This window comes from Phymastichus coffea, unplaced genomic scaffold (genome assembly GCF_024137745.1).
Source record: "Phymastichus coffea isolate CEN01 unplaced genomic scaffold, Cenicafe_Pcof_1.1 PCOF00001, whole genome shotgun sequence".
Taxonomy (NCBI): Eukaryota; Metazoa; Arthropoda; class Insecta; order Hymenoptera; family Eulophidae; genus Phymastichus; species Phymastichus coffea.
In genome coordinates this window covers 11,962,637-11,983,444 of record NW_026706812.1, presented here as the reverse complement: position 1 = coordinate 11,983,444, position 20,808 = coordinate 11,962,637, and the positions used below count along the sequence as shown (strand labels likewise).

Below are 20,808 nucleotides of genomic sequence, written 5' to 3'. Positions count from 1 at the left end.
AGACGTCACCAGCCAACGCAATTGGCCCTTACTCACAATGACGATTACACTCTACGCCTTTGATGACAAAACACGCTCGATCACTCTTAGATCACACAGTTTTCATCGTTCGATGATTCTCAACCACAGTTCAGCAGCTACTCGACACTCGCGCACACTTACACCTACAGAGTTATAAACTAAGAAGTGGCAGTGTCGTCCAAGACACCTTCTAGTTGGTGCAGGCGCGGCGCGGAACTTAGCGATATACGAACCGGCAAGGATAAGCGGAGTTAGCCGTGCTTAGCTGTTGAGTGTTCAAATCGAACTAACTCATAATACTCGATTTGGCATCGAGGGAACCGAGGGAAGCACGGAAAACTCCTCCCTACTCTCTGGGCCCATTCCCTGTGGGCGAATCCGAAATCAGCGATTTTATGGCGCGCGTCGGTCATTAAGCAATTTGAGTTTCCCCAGACGTGATGAGACCGAGGATTGCTCAGATGACGCCCACGTGTTTCGCTGTTATATTTGTTGGAAAACATCATAAATAGCGGACAACAATTCGAGCTGTTTAACAGACGAAGGACATCTGCAACGCGGGTTGTTAAGGCGAACGGACAAAAAATGCTCGAAACCCTCTAATCGCACTCATTCCTAACGGACGTCATGCAGGCCGGCGCGGCATTCGTGATGATTTACGGACCATCGTTGGTTGTTTTTTTTTTTACATTTTCTGCTCTCGGAGGATCGTTTTTTACACAGGCACACTCTCTCTTAGCCTTGAAGCGCAAACGGCGCAAACAGGTCTTTTGCATAAATTAAAAAGACTTTTCCCAGAAAATCACTACGAACTACTCAAGTCATATCTTCAAAATTGAGAATTTTAAGTTAAAATATACAAAAAACTTAAAAAAGGCAAAAAATAAAATCAGGAGTACCGCAAGATAGTGTACTAGGACTAACTTTGTATTTGTTATTTAACTTGCCAAAATTTCCAATCATCATGGTAGCTACTTATGGAGACGACACAGCCATTCTTATAGTACATCTCACTTACAAGCGAGGTATTGGAAGTGTCTGGAACCGATTCCAATGAAACTGTAATATATTGTAGAGCACTAAAAAATAAGCGACACGTATTTTTGCATGTGTTAACAACCGGTTTAAGGGGGCGAAAACTAGGTACCCCTAAAGTTCGACCTTAAAAACTGCTTTTCAGTATATCTCCTTTCCTATACAACATTTCTTTCTAAAAACAACTAGTAAATATTTGTTACTAAATAACCATATCATACAGCATACCAAGGTTTGCAGGGGTGGCATCCCTTATTTTTCAAGAGGGCGAAAGTTATTGTTTTCTTGAATTTTTGTCTAAGAAATTAAATTCAAATTTAATCTAAGGTCAACGAAACTTATATTGTCCTACAGGATATTGAAAACTAAAGTTGACGTGTTTCGTCATTTTTTTTTTATGCGGTATGGGGCGTAAACTACCCTTAGACAATTTTCATTCTTATTCGAGTAAAGCGCCGTAGATTTCAATGAAATTTCGGTCGATTATAAATTTTCATAAAAACAAGAGATGAACATTATTTTATATAGTGATAAATGTTTTAAAGGGTTTAAAACAACCCCTGAAATTTGTTTTTATAATACATTTTTCAGGGTATCTCTACTTCTACGTAACAAATTTCCAAATTCAACTGGAAATTGATTGTTACTAGTCAACAAAATTATGCGCCGTACCGATCTTCAACGGGTTGCACCCCCTAACTATAGTATGCGTGATCGTGATTAAAAAAAAATTTTTTTTTTCTAAAAAAACTGAAAACGAAATTCAACAATACTGGTACTATTTTATTAAAAGTTACGTTTAATGCTAAAGTAGATTGGTATACATAAACTACTCTTAATTTTCATTGAAACGAAATGCGGAATATATTATTTATGTGATATATTGATATATTAGAAGGTCAAAAAGTACTAACGTGTTTTATATGTAATTATTAATTTTCTAGAAGAATAAAATCTACTCGTAAAGTTAATTAGTAAAATCGGTATTTTATTGATGGGTATAATATATTATTTTTCAATCTGATCAACTTTTTGAAGAGATTTATAACTATGTATTGAAATGGAAAACTCTAGTCACTAAGGAGTAGAACAAACACTTTTGACGATTATAACAAACAAATTTATCGTTTAAATAAAAATGTATTCCACATAAATTAATTTTTTGTTTGATTTTATTTGATTTGAAACTCTATGTAAAGATATGTTAAAGACCAACTTTCAATCATCTAAATGAATCTCTTCGAGATGAATACATTCGTAGTTTTAATTAGCTAAAATAATTACTCTTGAATTTCAATTTTCGACATCAAAGTGTCCCAACAAGGCGGAGCACTGGCTCTATCCGAGGCATAAGGCGCCAGGAGGCTCCGGCAGATGATGTAGGGGAGTGGTTGCCCGGGATGGGCGAATAAAGAGTAACGTTTATAAGGATGGATTGTGTTGATTTCTCCCTTTCCCAATCCTGTCCGTAAGGTCGCGAGTCGGCGAAGTAGTTCGGTCCGGTAGTCCGAAGCTAGGAGGGGGCTGCAACGATTACCGAAAATCGTTCGACTCGCGTAGGTAAATAAGCGGCTGAGCGGAATAGCCGCGATCGGTTCGAGAGAGAGAGAGGGCGCGTGGGGGCAATGACCGGGAGGGGAGAGTTCAGTAGCCAGTACGACTGTGTCACTCAGTCCGGTAGCATCCAAGTGCATGAGCGTGGTGTAGACGTTGTTCTTGTGGTTTTGCGAGCGAGAGCTAAGGGTGCAGCAAACAATTGGCGATAAGTGAGCGAGTGGTGCGTGCACTGGTGAACGTGCGCGGCCGTAACCACAGTTGGAATCGCCCCAGCATCAACAACGACAGCAGCGAGTCTCTCAACGGTGACAGCGGGAAAACCGGCTCACAAGCAGCGGAGCGCGACAGCAGCAGCCTTGCGAGCGCAGGAGCGGTCGTCCCGCAGTTAGTGCTACAGATATGGTTGGCCACCGTTATCCTCATCGGTCTCGCGGTAGGTGCACCTTCCCTTTATTGTTGTTAGCGTGCGATCCCGCGCAGCGTGCGCGAAGAAATTATTTATTGCGTGCGAGCGGTTAGTTCGCGTCGGTCGCGATTTTCTCTCTCTCTCCCACCCAGGCGTATTGTCAATTGTATTTGCGTGCGCAAGTCTCTCGGCAAATCCCCCGTGTATTTGGTTTATTGGAATAAAGCGATCAGTAGTTATTGCTAAAACGAATCATTATTTTGTCTTTCCTTTGTCCGGAGTTCGGGTTTGTTGACGTTCGATTCGAATAAGCCGGTAGCGTAGCACGGATCACACGGATTTCGGTAGAAGCGAATCGTCAACCAAGTTTCCAGCAGCGGCCGTAGGAGCGCTGCTAAGCGAGAGCGACAGCGCCGCCAAGTGGCGAGTTGGGGAACCCAACTCGGATTGGCGAGGAAACTCTGCGCAGGCGCACTCCCGGACAAGGTAGGTTGACGTGCTTTCAGCACGTAGATAACAAGGCGTCGTTTGACCGAAATAACAAATAGGTTTAATAAGTTAACCGTTAAACGGCAGCCTGTTACATTGTAAATACCATTTTAGAGCTATCAAGTTATACTTTTATGTTATATAAAAAATAAACATATACACGATAAAACAGATACACTATCAAAAAATAAACAAGCTTTTTTTCAATGCTGTACCATAATTAGAATCATATCTGTGGTTGCATGAGAAAATCGAATAAGTGAATTATTTGTGATTTTATGATTTTTTTTCTATCTTTAAAGTTAGAAAAATATATTAGATAGACTGACTTATTCGGTGTTTATCGTGATTTTGGCAGGCCTATATTGGCTTTTGATTTTTTATCGATCTTGAAATTATCGATCTTGATAATAGTCACTCAAATATGAAGAATCCAACGTTAACTTAAGTTCCATACAATTGTCGCGTATCCGGTTCTGACTAGCAGCCATATGTATACAAGGTGGACCATTTTAATCGAAGCACCCAGAAATCTTTGAAGTCAACGGTTGAAAATAATGCGACGAGTGTACTTAAGGCTATCCCTAAAAGTGAGTTGCAGGACTGTTTTGAAAAGTGGAAACATCGATGGAAACGTGTTATTCAATCAAGTGGGGATTACTTTGAAGGATGCCACCCACCAGATGATAAAGAATAACGCTAGCATGAAAATATAAAGATAGGCCCGATACTTTCCGGACAGACCTCGTATTATTCAAACAACTTATTATTTTAACCCCCACTATCATAACCTATACCCTCTTAGACGTAGAAGAATGCGATTTTTACGAAAACAAAATAAACTCAGCACAAACTAGAGTAGAACTAATATATAGAGCCGAATTTGTTCAATGTAAAATAGAAATAAGACGTACGGTTCCATTGCGGAATATTCAATCATTTACGTCCAACCGAAAATACAATCTAAGAATACATTTACTGTACGAGGTGTGTTCAAAGTAAGGTGACTTTGTATTTTTAAGAAAAAATATTTATTTATTTATCAATATTTATGCTGTCCCCTTCAAAGTGATCCCCCTCAGATACAATAGACTTATGCCAACGGTTTTTCCAATCCTCAAGCATTTCTCATAAGCACTTTTCGGTATACCCTTGAGCTCTTCCAGCGATGCAGTCTTTATCTCTTCAATCGTTGCAAATCTCCGTCCTTTCATAGGTATCTTTAGTTTTGGGAACAAGAAAAAGTCACATGGGGCCAAATCCGTTGAATATGGTGGCTGAGGCATGATTGTGGTGTTGTTTTTGACCAAAAAATCTCTCACAAGCAAAGATGAGTGAGCAGGGGCATTATCGTGATGCAATAGCCATGAATTGTTTTTCCACAATTCTGGGCGTTTCCTTCATATTGCTTCTCGCAAACGGCGCACAACTTCAAGATAATACTGTTTATTGACCGTATGTCCATATGGTAAGAACTCCTGATGCACCACGCCATGGTAATCGAAGAAAACAGTGAGCAAAACTTTGACATTTGATCGAACTTGGCGTGCTTTTTTCTGTCTTGGCTCATCTGGGCTCTTCCATTGGGACGATTGGACTTTGGTTTCGATATCATAACCATATACCCATGATTCGTCACGAGTTATGACCTTTTTGAGTAAATCTGGGTCGTCGTTGACGTCATTCAACAGTTCTTGAGCGATGCTCATGCGACGGTTCTTTTGGTCAAAATTTAGCAATTTCCGAACAAACTTCACTGACACACGTCTCATGCCCAAAACGTTAGAAAAAATTTCATGGCACGAGCCAAGCGATATACAAACATCCTCAACAACTTCTCTGATAGTGATTCGACGATTTTCCAGAACAATTTTCTTCACTGAACGTTTTCATCAGTTGTTGACGTGCTTGGGCGTCCAGAGCGAGGCTCGTCATTGGCATCTTCCCGGCCATCTTGGAAGAGTTTGCACCACTTGTAAACATTTTTTTTACTCAGAACAGTTTCACCGTATGCCACCGTCAACATTTCAAGTGTTTCGGAGCACTTTATTTTTTTTTTACACAAAATTTGATGCAAATCCTTTGATCTATATTTTTCGAATGCAAGAAATCGCCGAGCATGCAAAACACTTATAACCTTTACGCCTCTCACAACGAAACAAAAAATGCTATACACTTGAAATACCAACATAATAAAACAAAAAAATCGATAATCGAAAGTACGTTGCCCGTGAAATTTGAAAAGTCACCTTACTTTTTGAACACACCTCGTATATCACATGATGACTTTAAAAGCATTTTTTGAGATGGAAAAATTCAAATGCGATAATAGATACTATAGCAAGTTTAGGAATTAATTCTACAAAAAGAATGAGTTTACATTTAGCGGGAAATGTCCAGGAAAAATCTTGTTTAGGTACAGACAACGCCGATAGATTTATCAATCTAAATGACGATAAATCAAGATTAAACTCTGGTACAGTATGCAAGTTTTCAGATTAACACTGTATTGTTATGGAAGAAGGCTACAATTTTAGCCATCATTACAATGCAATGTTGTAAAAAAGAACGGAATCACTTCCAAGCTTCATGGAGAGGATCCTGGACCCCCGAAGGCTTAGGCTCAGCTCTCAGGATGGATGGAACGCGGTGGTGGGCTTTACAACATCGGTAGTGGACCGGCTAGGTCTCATCAGAAGAAAAATGGAAAGAACCAGCGAATGTGCCTTGTGCGGCAAGAAAAGGAACAGGAATAGAGATGATGCCTATCTTGGCGGGGCTGCTTCAGCCGACACCGCTCCTCTCGAAGTAATGCCTACCGGCGGTTCCGGGGGGGATTAAGTAAAAAGTGTTGAGAGTTTAGTGGGTAGACCGGGGGAAAAGTCACAGCTGTATTTACATAACAGAGGCCTTACTCCAGGAGAGTCCCACATATGGTGAGTCCCGATGTGGTTCATTATGGTGCGTCACGCATTCTTCAGCTCTTCGGAAGAAAAAAGACACACACACACGCGCAGGCGCATGCACGCACATACGCACGCATAATTAAGATGCGCTATTTTAATTAAAATAAAAAAATTTAATTATTAAATAATTAAAATAATTAAATTAATGCAAAAATGTATTATTTATTAAAATTAGTTGTTCCATACTTTGTAATTTATTTGTATAGTTTGAGTTTATAAATTGGTCAAAATAAAAGTATAAATTAATGAAAGAATAAATCTTTTTTTTCTTTTGTTCCTGAATAACTATATATTATTCAAGAAGATATTAACCTAATCCAGGTGTCTTATCTCATCTGAATGTAGAATTTCCGCTCTTTTCAAATACGGAGTCGGATTAGCGGTTTCTATTCATAAATCCCAAAATGGTCTTTGAAGTGACGTTGATTATGGCCGCTAAGGTCAAACACAAGATCATGAATAATGATGTCTGTCCAGGTTGAGCAACTTTTATCTGAAATATTTTTGGCTAACCCATGCTCGACTATTGTTTAGACGGAAAAATTAAGATTAGAAAAATGACCTCTACACGACCTTGCGAAGTCGCCACATGTAATAACTCATATAAATGTAATATTTCTCTTTTAATTAAGACTAAAATTTTAAGCATTCTAGAGAAAGCTCTAGATCCTTATTCCCCTAAATATAAATTGAAAATTTTCTGCGCAGGTTAGAGCTGTTGAAATCTAGTCAAAGGTTGCACGATCTTGCAAAACAAAGAATGTTTTCTATTCGATTCTGGATAGCAAAGGTTTGTACTTGAATGACTTTCTCACTAATTATCAATTGAAAAAAAATTTAAGTTCAGATTAATATTATAAAAGGTAACCGGGTGCATATTGATAGAAAATAATGAATTTATTTACATGTTAATTATGGGACATTTACCAAGATATTAGTTTGTGAGAGATGGTAAACCAGATGCTTGCTATTCGATAGCTAATTGCTATTTCTATCCCTCGGTGTAGCCCTTTCCTTCTTATCAGGATATCTCTCGATACTCCATTAAATGCGTGCCAGGCGATACGCTGGGTTCGCTGATTCAAGCTGAAATTGGGTGCGCGAAGGCAAGGCCACAAAAATGTGCAATACGCACATCCATTTGTTATATATTTATTTGATTTCATTCAACAAAGAAATTTAAAAACGTAAATTAAGCCAATGAAGATGTAACAAATAGAGTTGCTAACAACGTACTTAATCTTTATTATTTGGGACTTTTATTTTACATTTATATTGCAACGGTAGTCGATTCAATTAATCGAACCGTTCGCGATTCTAATTTTCGCGCGTTAGTTCTAAGTATTGAGAGAGAGAGGGGGCGCGCGATCTTTTGAATTAGCAGTTACGTCTCAGCTGTTACTTGTGTAGTACCACCAAAATAGTTTAGTACAGTGTTTCACCGATTTGCTAATAAAAAAGTTTACTTGGATTTTGGATACGTGTGCAAGGGTGAGCGAGGAAGCAGCGACAGTAGCAGCATCACGGAAGCAGCAATAAAAGTAACAGCTATTATACAGCAGATTTGCGAACGAGGCAGCACAGCTGATTCTGATCTGAGGAGCACCTTTAATTTGCTTCAACAATTACGGCTGATCACCGTAATTGCACCGCAGGGTAGGTGCACCTCTCTTAATTATCGCGTGACAAAATACATTTGGTATTTTGTCCAACTATGTTAGCGTTAATTTTTTGTATTCGCGTCGAGCGTTAGATCGCGCCAATATTCGTATCTTCTCTCTCTCTCTTTCTCACCGAAAGTTATTTAATTATAAATCCTATTCGCGTGCGTCAGTCTTTCAGCCCGACAAAGACTGTAGTGATTTTTTGTTAATAAAATCTGTTAAACTTATTCGCCGATTTCGTCATATGATTTTCCTAGTAGTTTAGGCAATTGAAAAAGGCTTAGGTTTAATCCGATTACAGCTAGGGGATTAAGTGGATTAGGAGTAAAGTCGCTTACACTTAAAACTCATCGAGTATCACAAGACACGTGACTTAAGGTGAGTTCAACTCTGCTTGATCGAAGACAACTAAGTTAAGTCAACTGACGTTAAGGCGAATACACGTATTAACATACGTGTTAACGGAGCGGCGGTTTGCTCTGCATCGTGGGAGTTTGCTCTTAAATAAATTTCTCATTTTGTAGATTTATCTCCCCCGTTACAATATGAAAAAGTACGTAGTAAGAACAACGATTTATAAATATCAAAATCAGGCGGGGTACATCTTACGTGAAAACCTATTAAAGAAAAAAAGAGAGGGAGAAAGAAAGTGTCCAAAAGAAAATCTAATTTTGTTTGTCATAAAGTAACAAAAACTCTATCTCGAATAGAATTTATAGCTAGCCAGCCGACAAACCTGAAGAAGCTGTTGCATCAACTCGTTTATTCGATACTATTTAGCCAAGTCAACGACTTATTACCATGCAGCCTGACCATTCTTAATTGCACGATGAATATATTTTTATCGATTACGTTATTATAAATATCGTATACATAAAGACATTTACTCTTTTATCTCGCTTGTCTGGATAATTCGATTTCGAAAGCACTCAGTGCCATTGTACTTTAATTAAGGTTAATAAAATACAAGAATGCTTAGTATTCATATTGGAAATATAGACTACCGCTCTTTCAGGTATGAACTAGATTTTAGTTTTTCACAATTACACGGTCGGTCCGCATATGGGTAATTCTAGGCTATTTCGATTGACTTGTAACCCTTAGGTTACGGATTTTTTTTTAATTTGGCACAATTGTTGTACACATAAAACTGAGATTTTTCCCAAATTTTGGAGACGATACATTAATTATATCAAAAGTTATTAACAATTAAAGAAAAATGATAAAAAATTTTCAAACAGCTATATTTTAAAAACTAATAAAGATATCGAAGTCGGATTTTTTTCAAAATACTTATAATGCCTTAAAATTTCGAAATAATTACAACAATAAACAATAAAAATTTTTTTTCGAAAGTTATTAACTTTTTGTTTAAACAATTGCTAATATCTCAAAAAGTATATTTTTTTTTTGAAAAATTCTTGCTCCTACGTATTCCTGAGGATTTTTGCTATCGAAATCAATCATAAAATTCAAGGGCCCGACATATCGGAAAGCGTAGCCCTAATTAAAAGAAGATGCCTCGGTGTCCGGTCGCTGAGGCGTCTTCTTTTAATTAGGGCTACGCTTTCCGATATGTCGGGCCCTTGAATTTTATGATTGATTTCGATAGCAAAAATCCTCAGGAATACGTAGGAGCAAGAATTTTTCAAAAAAAAAATATACTTTTTGAGATATTAGCAATTGTTTAAACAAAAAGTTAATAACTTTCGAAAAAAAATTTTTATTGTTTATTGTTGTAATTATTTCGAAATTTTAAGGCATTATAAGTATTTTGAAAAAAATCCGACTTCGATATCTTTATTAGTTTTTAAAATATAGCTGTTTGAAAATTTTTTATCATTTTTCTTTAATTGTTAATAACTTTTGATATAATTAATGTATCGTCTCCAAAATTTGGGAAAAATCTCAGTTTTATGTGTACAACAATTGTGCCAAATTAAAAAAAAATCCGTAACCTAAGGGTTACAAGTCAATCGAAATAGCCTAGAATTACCCATATATGCACTTATGCACCTGCGAGATTTCATTTGTGTGATCGATTTGGCTCGTCATAAACTAGGAAAAGAATACTATGTTCTGTTTATAATTTTCTTTGATTCATAGAACACGAATCATCTAACGTTAACTTCTATAGCATTTTAATTATTATGATAAAAATCAATGTCCATTGAATAACCACTAAAATTAATCTTAGAGATTTAGAATTCAACGATTTTGAATAATCGAAAATTTACTTATCAAACCAGCAATAATTCGATAGATATGGTTCAACCTCCTTTAATGATTAGTGATAATGCTACGTGTGCATGTATTACGAGATATGATGATTCAGTATATAAATGTAGTATCTAAATTAACGTAGCATATAACAATAACGAGGAATAACAAGAAATGTCGATTAATACAAGCGAGCGGTGGCCAATCGTCAAGATATCAAACTTGTAAGTCTAAGGCCGTAAATTTTAATTCCGTTTATGTCACTTATTAATTATTAATTTTTAATTAACACTAGCTTTGCAAGGAGAAAACTCGATAGCTACTGTGCGCCACAGCTAATACCTCGCGAGTTTAGGTCCTATCTCGGTTAAGGAAGCCTGCGCTAGCTTCCACAAATACAAATCCACCGCAAATGGCTGGAAAAAATTGAGGCCAGGCATAAAGAAATGTCACACATTAATTTTATACATATATGTCAATGGCGATATCTTTATTAGGGCCTATTAACACCGAAAAAAAAAATTAAGTAATTATAACGTGAGTAAGCGGACTCGCTCACACACAAAACACAACCAACAAATAAATCAAGATTAAAATTAATAGAAAAAAATTACAAAAGTGTGAGAGTTTTCGCTCACTCGCAGAAACACGACAATCCAGCATAACTTAAGCGAAGAGAACACCAGCGAATTCGCTCAGTGTCCTCGACGCAAACGGACGAAATTTTGTTCGCGAAGTTCCGAGCGAGAGCTGGTGCAGAAAGAAAAAATTTAAATGTTCTGGAGAGCGACCCATCAGTTTCCGTATACAGAACCCTGCTCGCAGGTATCAGTCCGGACGTGACGGAAGTTTAGCTTAACTGGCAGAGACGCTCGACGGACGATGACACCGGCGCCGCTGTCTAGTCTCGAGGATTCAGTTGAGGGGTATCCTGCCAGAACTTCTTGGCTACCTTCGCCTTGGCAGAGATGACAGTGTGCCGAACTCTTGTTCTGGTGTTTCTCGGTGTACTAACTTTCCAGAGAGTATTCTAAGTAGGTGGGATACACAAATGTTTTCCAGCCTCTCTCTACCCTCTTTTCGGACTCTCTCTCTCTCTCTCTCTCTCTCTCTGGCTTCTCTATGGACTTTCTCACTGGCTTTTTTCTGAACTTTTCCTCTGATTCGATTCTTATGAGTTCTCTCGCTTAAGAATCCGCTGATCAATCCACTGTCCGCTAATTAGTCGCTCTCTCTCTGCTCTTCTCGCTCTCGCCCTCATCTCGAGCCCCCTTCCAACACCCGCGCTCACATTTTCTAGGCCCTGCAATAAACTAAGCATGAATGCCATATTATCACAACCACGCTTGGTTGCTGTCTCCGTGCGAGGAGAGTGCCACACACAGGGCCAGCAATTATCGCTGTTCGCCCTGTCACAGCCGCCCCGCTAAGCCACGAAAGCCGAAGGAACCGGCGGATTACCTCAAGCAACTCCCCTCGTTTTGGATCTAGGACCAAGTGACATGAAACAATCAGAAAAAAAAACAACAAAAGCACATAAATAAATATCTCGCAAAGAATGTCAGCATAGTAAAAAAATAAAGATAATAAAACAAATAAAGTCATTGCTACAAAACAAAAAAAAATACTAGTTCCTTAACCGTATTGCGTGTTCTCTTGGACCGAGCAGTGACTTATAGCCCAGGTGGTGAGGTCGCGCGCCTGGCGCTCCGTTCTCGTAACCTCCTCACGCTGGGCCGGCGTAAGATTCGCCAATTTAGCCATGATCGCACCCACGGAATTGCATTCTCGGATTCCACGCTTCGCCTATTGTCACCAACACGTTTCCCCAAATCTCTGGCAATTAGCGTTCTGAGGCTGCAATTGCAAACTCGCTGCTGCTGTCTTCGTTGCTCTCACCTCACGATTCTCACGGTAACGGCACACTTTTACGCTCGCTCTTGGAGCAGGGACGTGTGTTCCATCAGGAAACACGTGAAACCTATCCATCTCTTTCCCGACATTCATTGGTCTCGTCAGTCTTTCGGTCGCATCCGGAACTAACTGACTCGGTTCGCGCTCGCCTGAACGTTGCTCGACCACCACCGCATTACTCGCGCCATCGACCTCACCCCCTATAGTGGTCGCTTCCTACACTGGTACAGGTTCCGGATCCAGCGCACTTGTTAGATTCACCGACTCTGAAGCCGGCGAATTGCGCTGTAGTTCCTGCTGCTGCTGCCCGGCAATTCTGCAGCCGATGGAGTATGCGTATTTACCAGAGACCTGCGGATCCGCTACAGGCGTATACCTGTAGAATCATAAAATAAAATCTACACAAAACAAAAAAAAATTAACAACCTCGTGGTAGTCGGACCGAGCAACCTCATACCCTTGTGATTGCCGCTCCTTTATTCACACACAAGTTCGCACAAATCATCCACTCTTATCTGTTGCCCCCATTCGCATTTCGTGGAGGCATGTATTACTCAAACCCATCGAAATTTGCTTCTTATTTCTCGTTTTCAAAATAATTTCAAAATTCAAAATCTTGTTTTCAAAATTTACAAAATAAAATACTGGGCGAAACCATCCGCAACACCTTATATGGTCCTGTGAATCTAGGATCCTTTTTGCATTTCTTCCCGCGCTCACATTCGACAACGTTTGTACGCACCTTAGCACCAAATCGCCGACCAAGATTCCGGATTTCGACGTTTTTTATCGTAATGCTTTTTCTGGCGATTTTGCACTTCTTCGATATGCTTAATTACTAAGTCGCACAACGCATCTAATCTCGCCATTCGCTCGCTCCAATCTTTAATCAATGAGCAGATAATCGGCATTCGCGTTTCTACCTCGTGTCTCAAGCTCTTCACTATTGCGGTTCACGACCGAAATTCAAGAACGCCGGTGAGACTCTCGGCTCGCCTGAATAGTCGTGTTCATGGCCTGCCTAAACTCATACAAGTGCTTATCCCAATTATCCGATAATCCCAGATCCTGATCTACAAAAATTGCCACCATCAGCTTAAGCGTTTTAATCGCTCGCTCGGCGAAGTTCGCCTGCTGGTGACAAGGTGGACAGAGTATATGTTCGATTTTGTACTCGTTCAAGACTGCTCGGAATTCACTATATCCATTATGCGTATCGAGGTAACCCGGTATTTTCCAACGAAACAAAATGAGTTCCTCAAGAGCTTGCGCAAGAGCTTCTACGGTAGCTGACGCAAGAGACTTAAATTCTACGTATTTCGTGAATAAATCTTGGAACACTATCAGATGTTCAAACCTGTTCTTGCTTCTCGGCAATTCAATTACTTCTACTGTCAACCACGGTCGCTCGATCACTCGCTTACTCATGAGTCCCATCGGTAACTGTTGTTCAATTTTGTATTACTCGCATTCCTCGCACGACCTCACGAATTCGATTATGTTGTGGTACATGCCATGCCACGAGTACTCCCTCGCAATCCTATCATAAGTTTTATCCTTGCCAACAGCTCGCAGTATGAGCCTCGCATCACTCGAGCTCTATATTCCAGCGATACTACCACTAAGCGCCAAAATTGTTCGCGATTTGTCACCAGATCGAGTAGCCTGATATGACGAGAATCTATAAAGCATTCCGTCCTTCACTCTCCAATTTCTAAATTTATCCGGTTTATCGATTACATCTTTCATGCGCTGTAAAAAATCGGGATCGGTGATAGTTGCGAATGCCGCTACCTCCTCACCGTCTTCATACGCGCGCGTTAACGCGTCTGGTGTATAATGTAGGCGACATTTCCTGTAGACGATATCGAAATCATTGCTGCAGCTCGAATACCCATCGAGTCTACAGTCGTCCTGTAGGTTCTTTTTTATTGCGCAATCAAGTAAGCGCTGTGTGGTACATAACCACCATGAATTGCCCTCGACGTAAGGACGAAACTTTTTATTCCCATTACCACCGCCATGCATTCTAGCTCTGATACCGTGTAGTTTCATTCGTGAGTGTTAAGCATTCTACCCGTGCAGGAAATTGGGTGTTCAAAACCATCTTCATCTTTTTGAATAAACATTCCCCCAGCGCGTACGAAGAAGCATCGCAATGTATAAAAAATACTTTTGAAAAATCAGGCCTTGCCAAAACCGGTGGTTCCGTAAGCGCTTTCTTGAGTTTTTCAAAAGTCTCAGACTGTTCCAGTCTCCAGTGTCAGCGCTCGCTCTTGCGCCTGAGCTTTGTGAGCGCAACTTTCATTTTGTTCTCGTGCTTAATAAATCGCGCATATCAACCGCACATGCTGAAGAAGCGTCGCAGTTGCTTAATATTTTTAGGGTAGGGATACTCAAGCACCAGCCGATTCTGATCCGCATCAGGTCGTAGCCCTTGGCTATTTAGCCGATAAGATTGAAAAGTCACCTCTGAGCATCCGAACTTACAGTTTCCCACATTAACCTCGAGTCTTACATCAACTAGCCTTCGCAACTTATACCCGCTATATATATACCCGCTGAAGCAAACTTAAATGATCGTCGAAAGTTTCTGTAACTACTATGGCATCATCCAGGTATTTAAATACGAACGGTTTGAATTCGGAACCGAAAAGCGCATCCATCAGACGCATAAATGTTGCCAGTGCATTCACTTATCCGAAGATTATATAATTGCACTCAAACAACCCCAACCTAGGAACCGCAAATGCCGTATATTTCTTGCTTTCCTTACATAACGATACCTGCAAGTACGTGTTCTTCGGGTCAATCTTCGAAATATGAAGTGCTCCACGCAGTCGATCAAGAACTGAATCGATACTCGGCATGGGGTATGCGTCTATCTTCGTCGATTTATTCACCGGTTTCAAATATATGTATATTCAGTTCGTGCCGTCCTGTTTCTTAACAATAAGCGGCGCGTTGTTCTAGTCGCTCGACGATTTGCGAATTAATCTAGACTCCAGCCGCTTTCTCGTCTCGCAGCATGTAAATTCCATCACTTGCAACGAATAGTGTCACAAAGGGATCTTTACTGGCCACGCGCCCTGCACAGCTATTTCGTGCTGAATCAAGTGCGTGCAGTCAGGCGATTTCGCGGATTTCACTCGCTGTACTAGCTTCTCTATAGTCTCGTGCTGTGAAGGTTGCAGCTCGGTAAGGCCAAGAACTACAGCTCTAATGCTAGCGCATGCAAATCCCAAGTCGCTCGGAAATTCGACCATCTCGCACTTTAGTTCCGAAAACGAAGGCCAAGGACCATTTCTTATACGCCAGCGCCCTTCCGTGTGCTCTGTGCCGATACCTAACTTGTTAATCATATCCATGCTAATTATTATGTCGTATTACATCGGCACATCCACAACTTGCGTCACGATTTCCCATGATACTCCGTCAATCTTTATTTTAAAACGAAATTTTCTCATGCTTTCGTTTTCGTACCCGTAAAACCAAATAGCGACATATCGCATGGTTCAATGCGATACACGAACTCGCAGTGTACGCGGAAATAGTCACCATCGCTCCTGAATCGTAAAACGCACTGTATGGCCTATCCGTAATGTGAATAACGAGTAATGCGCGGTTTTCCATCGCACACTCGCACGCATAAGCGCGAGGCCTTCTCACTATCCTCCGGCATTTCATCAGTCGACCTACCCGCCGACTCATCATGTCTCGGCTCATCTTGCGTGCCATTCAACGGTTCTACTAAGGACTCACTCAGCGACTCCTACCGCGACACTCAGCACTATAAGACTCTCCCGACGAGGAGATGGATCGCCACGATGTCTCATCTATACCACCAAGATCGTTCGACTTCAAGATCATGTAGCGCTGAAACGGTTTAGCTATCCGAGCCCACTCCGGGGCTGGTAACGCGCGCGCTGCGTCCTCCCCAGTGCCGCTCAAAGACTGCGTGGCTTCTGCAGTTGCACCCGAGCTTTCGTCATCTGTGTCTGCTACTGGTGTTCTCGACAGATTCTCCCCGATAAACCCACGCCCAACCACTGGACACTTCTGGGCGTTTCTCTAGTTCACCATCGATTTCTGCGCAGTCTGCTTCTCTCCAGTCTCTTGCTCGCGTTCCACAAGTTCGCATTCGGAAACCGTTTCGCGCAGCCTCAGCTATCGATCATTGAATTTGACCCAATCGAACTCTATCTTCGAATGGTCGGTCCCATGCGCCGCGTAACCAAAGTAGTCCCCTGCACGTCGCTCGAAAGAAACTATGCGAAACTTTTCAGGCATCCGGATCTCGTGTTGGAGTTTTCCAACGACTTGATCCAGGTCTGGTACTCAGGACACGTTTCCAGTGTTCTGTTTGTCTTATATATATAAAGATTGCACCTTATGGAGTCGCTCAAGAAATTGTTTCGCCGTCTTCACCCTTTCTTTTAATAGACACTAATCAGCTTTTGAACGCCGTCATTGCATCCGCCGCTCGCCCGTCAATGCATCGTGTCTTCAGTTTTCTTGCGCTACCGTCCTCCGAGGAATGGTCTTGCCAAGATTCATCGCCATCGCACGACGAATCATAATCTGACTCATCGGCCTCTGATTCATCCGACTCTTTGATTTCGCGCTTTACTTTACGCGCCTTCATCGCAGGATTGTCGAGTCTCTGACTTGAATTTCGCGAGTTTCCTCGCTTAAAAATCCCTTCTCCGCTAATGAGTCGCGCTCTCTCTGCTCTTCTTACTCTCGTCCTCATTTTGAGCTCCCTTCCTCCAGCCGCGCTCACATCTTCCAGACCCTGCAATGAACTAATTAATGTACCATGTTGTCACAGCCACGTTTGGTCGCTGCCTCCGTGCGAGGAGAGTGCCGCACACAGGACCAGCAATTATCGCTGTTCACCATGTCACAGCTTATTGAAAATATTATATAAGAATTTTCGAACAAAAGTCGATAAATTAATCATGATAAATTAACAAAATTAAAAAAATAGGCTCAATGTGACGTATTACATTTGGCTATTATCATTTATTTATATGAGTACAATCTTTTCTGCTATTTCCAGTTTTGTGTGTATCTTTCTAGATATTACATTGAAACTCCTTTTATTTATGTACATTAAGATTGTATATTACAATATATTATCTACATAAATTTACGTAAAAGTGTCATATACCAATTTAGAAATAATATTTTCTATGTTTTCTATAACTGTAAATATTAAAAATACAACCATTTATTACATACTAGAAATAACAGAATTTACTCTTCTTACTCTTAATAACGAACTTTACTAAAATTGTTATTTCAATACCAGTAATGTTCTTGAAGCTTTAGACGGATTGTGAAAATCTTAACAGAATTATCCTTAAAATAATGAATGGTTGTTAATAAATTATTCTAAGACGAAAATACATTCAAGGAGATATATTGTAATTAAGTCTTTGATAATAGTGCGTGTATTTTTCATAATCTTGGAATTTACATACTAGTTTCTATGCATTTCTCTTAAAGCTGGTCACTTTGACTGATAGCTATAGCAACTGACACAAACATGCTGCTTTTTGTTGTCGTACCTAGAAAAATATAAAAAATTTAACACAATATTGATCAGCTATAATTGTACAAAAAAAAAATGTCTTATTGTAACAAAATAAACTTGAAATAATGCGTATTTTTCATAAATAAAATTTATACGAGCAATTGGTGATGTGGCTACGATACACAATACGGAAAATGAATTTATTATCTTGAAATGTAATATCTCGTAAAGAATATGAAATAGCGGTATACATTTTACATCACAATACAGTTCAACAGATTATTTCAGAATAAAATAAATTATTCCTAAACTACTGAATACATTTCATGATTTACATAAGTAGAAATTAAATTATCAGCAATTCAGAAAAAATCTTGCGATGTGAACACACACACACACATGCACACACACATTATAATACTTTATATAAAACATATAAAGTATTGTAATGATCACATAGTATTTCTGAATTATTTGCCTATGGCAACCTGTTAGGTTTGTGATTATCTCAAATTAGATATAAAAATAATGATGATCAAATGGATAATCTCACACAGAGTGCTAACTGTCTGGTACTAATAATATAGATTGTAGAAACAATCAAATATATCGCCTTATAACGAAAATGACATCGCAAGGAAATATACCTATTGATGTACTAGTCTAGAAAAATTTCTTAGTTAATAATATTAATAGTTTTTAAGTAAAACAATTTAATGTAAATAACAAATATGATAATATACGTATGCTTATATACGAGAAATTTTATTCCATTATACGTTAATTTTGCAAATAAGATTGATAATCGAATAATTTATGAGACCCTGTACTTTTATTTTTCCAAACCATATGCGGAAAGTTTAGTTTCCAGAACGTTTTTCAGTGACAATAGCGACAATGACAATTAGAATTACGTACTCGGTTCAGTTCAAAAGTGCAATCCCGAATTTCGTAAAATCAAAACTATGTACACATCCACCAGAAAACCACACGGCAGCAAAATACAAAGACCATACTCAGCATTTCACAACACACATTGAACTCAAAAGGACAAAATTACCCAACTACACAAAAACATCAGCGATTAATTGAGCACAAATCTATGTATATAAGACGAACCACCTGTAAAGAGTTAGTCATCTTTTATTGTTACTCCGTACACGTCAGTTCGACAATTGACGAATAAACTCTACGTATCGACGCTAAAGTCGCGTGCAAGCCTGTTCGACAATTTGGCTAACTATTCAATTATTACCTGTCAAACTATATTATTTGATCTCAATAAATACGCGATCCATTAAAAGTGAGAACGTGCAACTTCATTATTGAACCTATCCAAATACCGAGATCTACGATACTGAAAGCACTCTAGAAACTGTAAGTACAACAAAATAATAAAACACATTCATTCTTATTCATATATCGTATATTCCTCATTACTCGTGAGCCTCAATCAGCCACTAGTACTATATTGGTACGTTTCGCACATTCGCTATTCGTAGTTTATGCACGAGACGTAACAATATAGCCTAAATGCCCCATAAAAATCGTAGGTATACGAAAAAGACAAGTAGCATTACGGTTAGATTATTTGGATTTTCTCAGTTTTGCCTGAATATATTGTAACGAATCAAACTCCTTAAAGGTGATCATTTGCTCTAACTGCCATCGATGACAAGAAGGGACAGAGCGGTAACTCTCACATTACCAGTCGCGTTGGCGTGCGTTCGACCTCGGAGAGAGATTGCGCGTGGCACGAACTAAGCAATCGAAGAAAAATATTTGGAGAGAGAATACTTCTGATACTGTTTTTCCTTGACACCTAGAAAGAAAAAAACGAAAATAGTGGCTAGCGTCAGCCGACAAGAAGAGGGGAACGAGATGAGTGTGCAACGATATCACGAGGAGCAGTTACCTACCAGGAAAAATCAGACTCTGTCTTTGTCTCGGAGAATTTCATCTATCCTCGGAGCAGCGATCGTCGGAGCGGCCAACCTAATTTTCATTTCCACCTTTGACAAGTAAGCTAGCCAGCGTCGAGTTGCGATTAGTATAGCGCCCCGAGCTTGTTTATGCTATTGTCGCAGTGCACAAATATCGTTTAGTTTGCGAAGATATTCTAATTGTGTGCTTCTCTTTGTTTACATAAAATAGGTATCTTTGTTATAATGTCGCGTAAAACTCCTGGCTACGCCATTCCCGCAGTGATATTGCCAAGTGGTTTCTCAGTGCTCGCTTTTGATGGTGCATTGCTGAAAAGAGATTTTCCGCAGCAAACGAGGGATCAATGTGATAAACTACTGTCGGGGTTGTGGAATTGCCAGTTTACGCCACATGTGACCATACACGTCTCCACGAACTGCATCTCACTGCTACGTATTCTAAGATTTCGGAACGAGCTCGGAATCTCCTCGGACGGATTTTCTCCATCTTCACGGACCACAAACCGCTAACTTTTGCATTTTCGTAAAAACTCGACAAAGCTTTATCTCATCAAGCTCATCATTTGGACTTTATAGGCCAATTCACCACGGATATTAGGTACATCGCAGGCAGTTCTGGCGAATACGTGCACAATAACTTTGGTCCGGCATTAGACTTCGCGGACACGGTTGCGTTAACGAACAATTGGTAACAACCTTAAGCAAAAATAGTAGAGCGTTACAAAACGAAGTAGATTTGGTCGTAACGGGCGACTACTCCTTTTCCGTGTTTTGATGTAGTTTGTATCTGCTTTAATTTACCAAAGAAAAATATACAGATCGCTGACCAAAATAGCAAATTATTTAAATTCAGTATATATTGTAGATAAGAAACTCACGAATACAAGAGTAGTGTGATTTGCATACAAACGATCAGGTAGCTTAATGGCGCGCGAACCACACACTTAAATATTTATTACATATATAACGAAAAATATAGCGTTTATTGGCGAATTGATAATTACGCGCAAATAATGAAAATAGCTAGTTCAAGATGGAAAAAAGACAGATCATA

General features: G+C 39.6%; 1 protein-coding gene across 1 annotated transcript in view; it reads right to left on the bottom strand.

The window, feature by feature from the left end:
* Nucleotides 1–17,282: 17,282 nt before the first annotated feature.
* The window catches only part of LOC131675236 (uncharacterized), a 205,992-nt gene continuing 202,466 nt past the window's right edge, over nucleotides 17,283–20,808 (bottom strand). Inside the window, exon 5 of the mRNA XM_058954146.1 lies at nucleotides 17,283–17,845. Coding sequence (XP_058810129.1) covers nucleotides 17,788–17,845 — 58 coding nt within the window. The 3' untranslated portion in view covers nucleotides 17,283–17,787. The remainder of the gene's footprint in view (nucleotides 17,846–20,808) is intronic.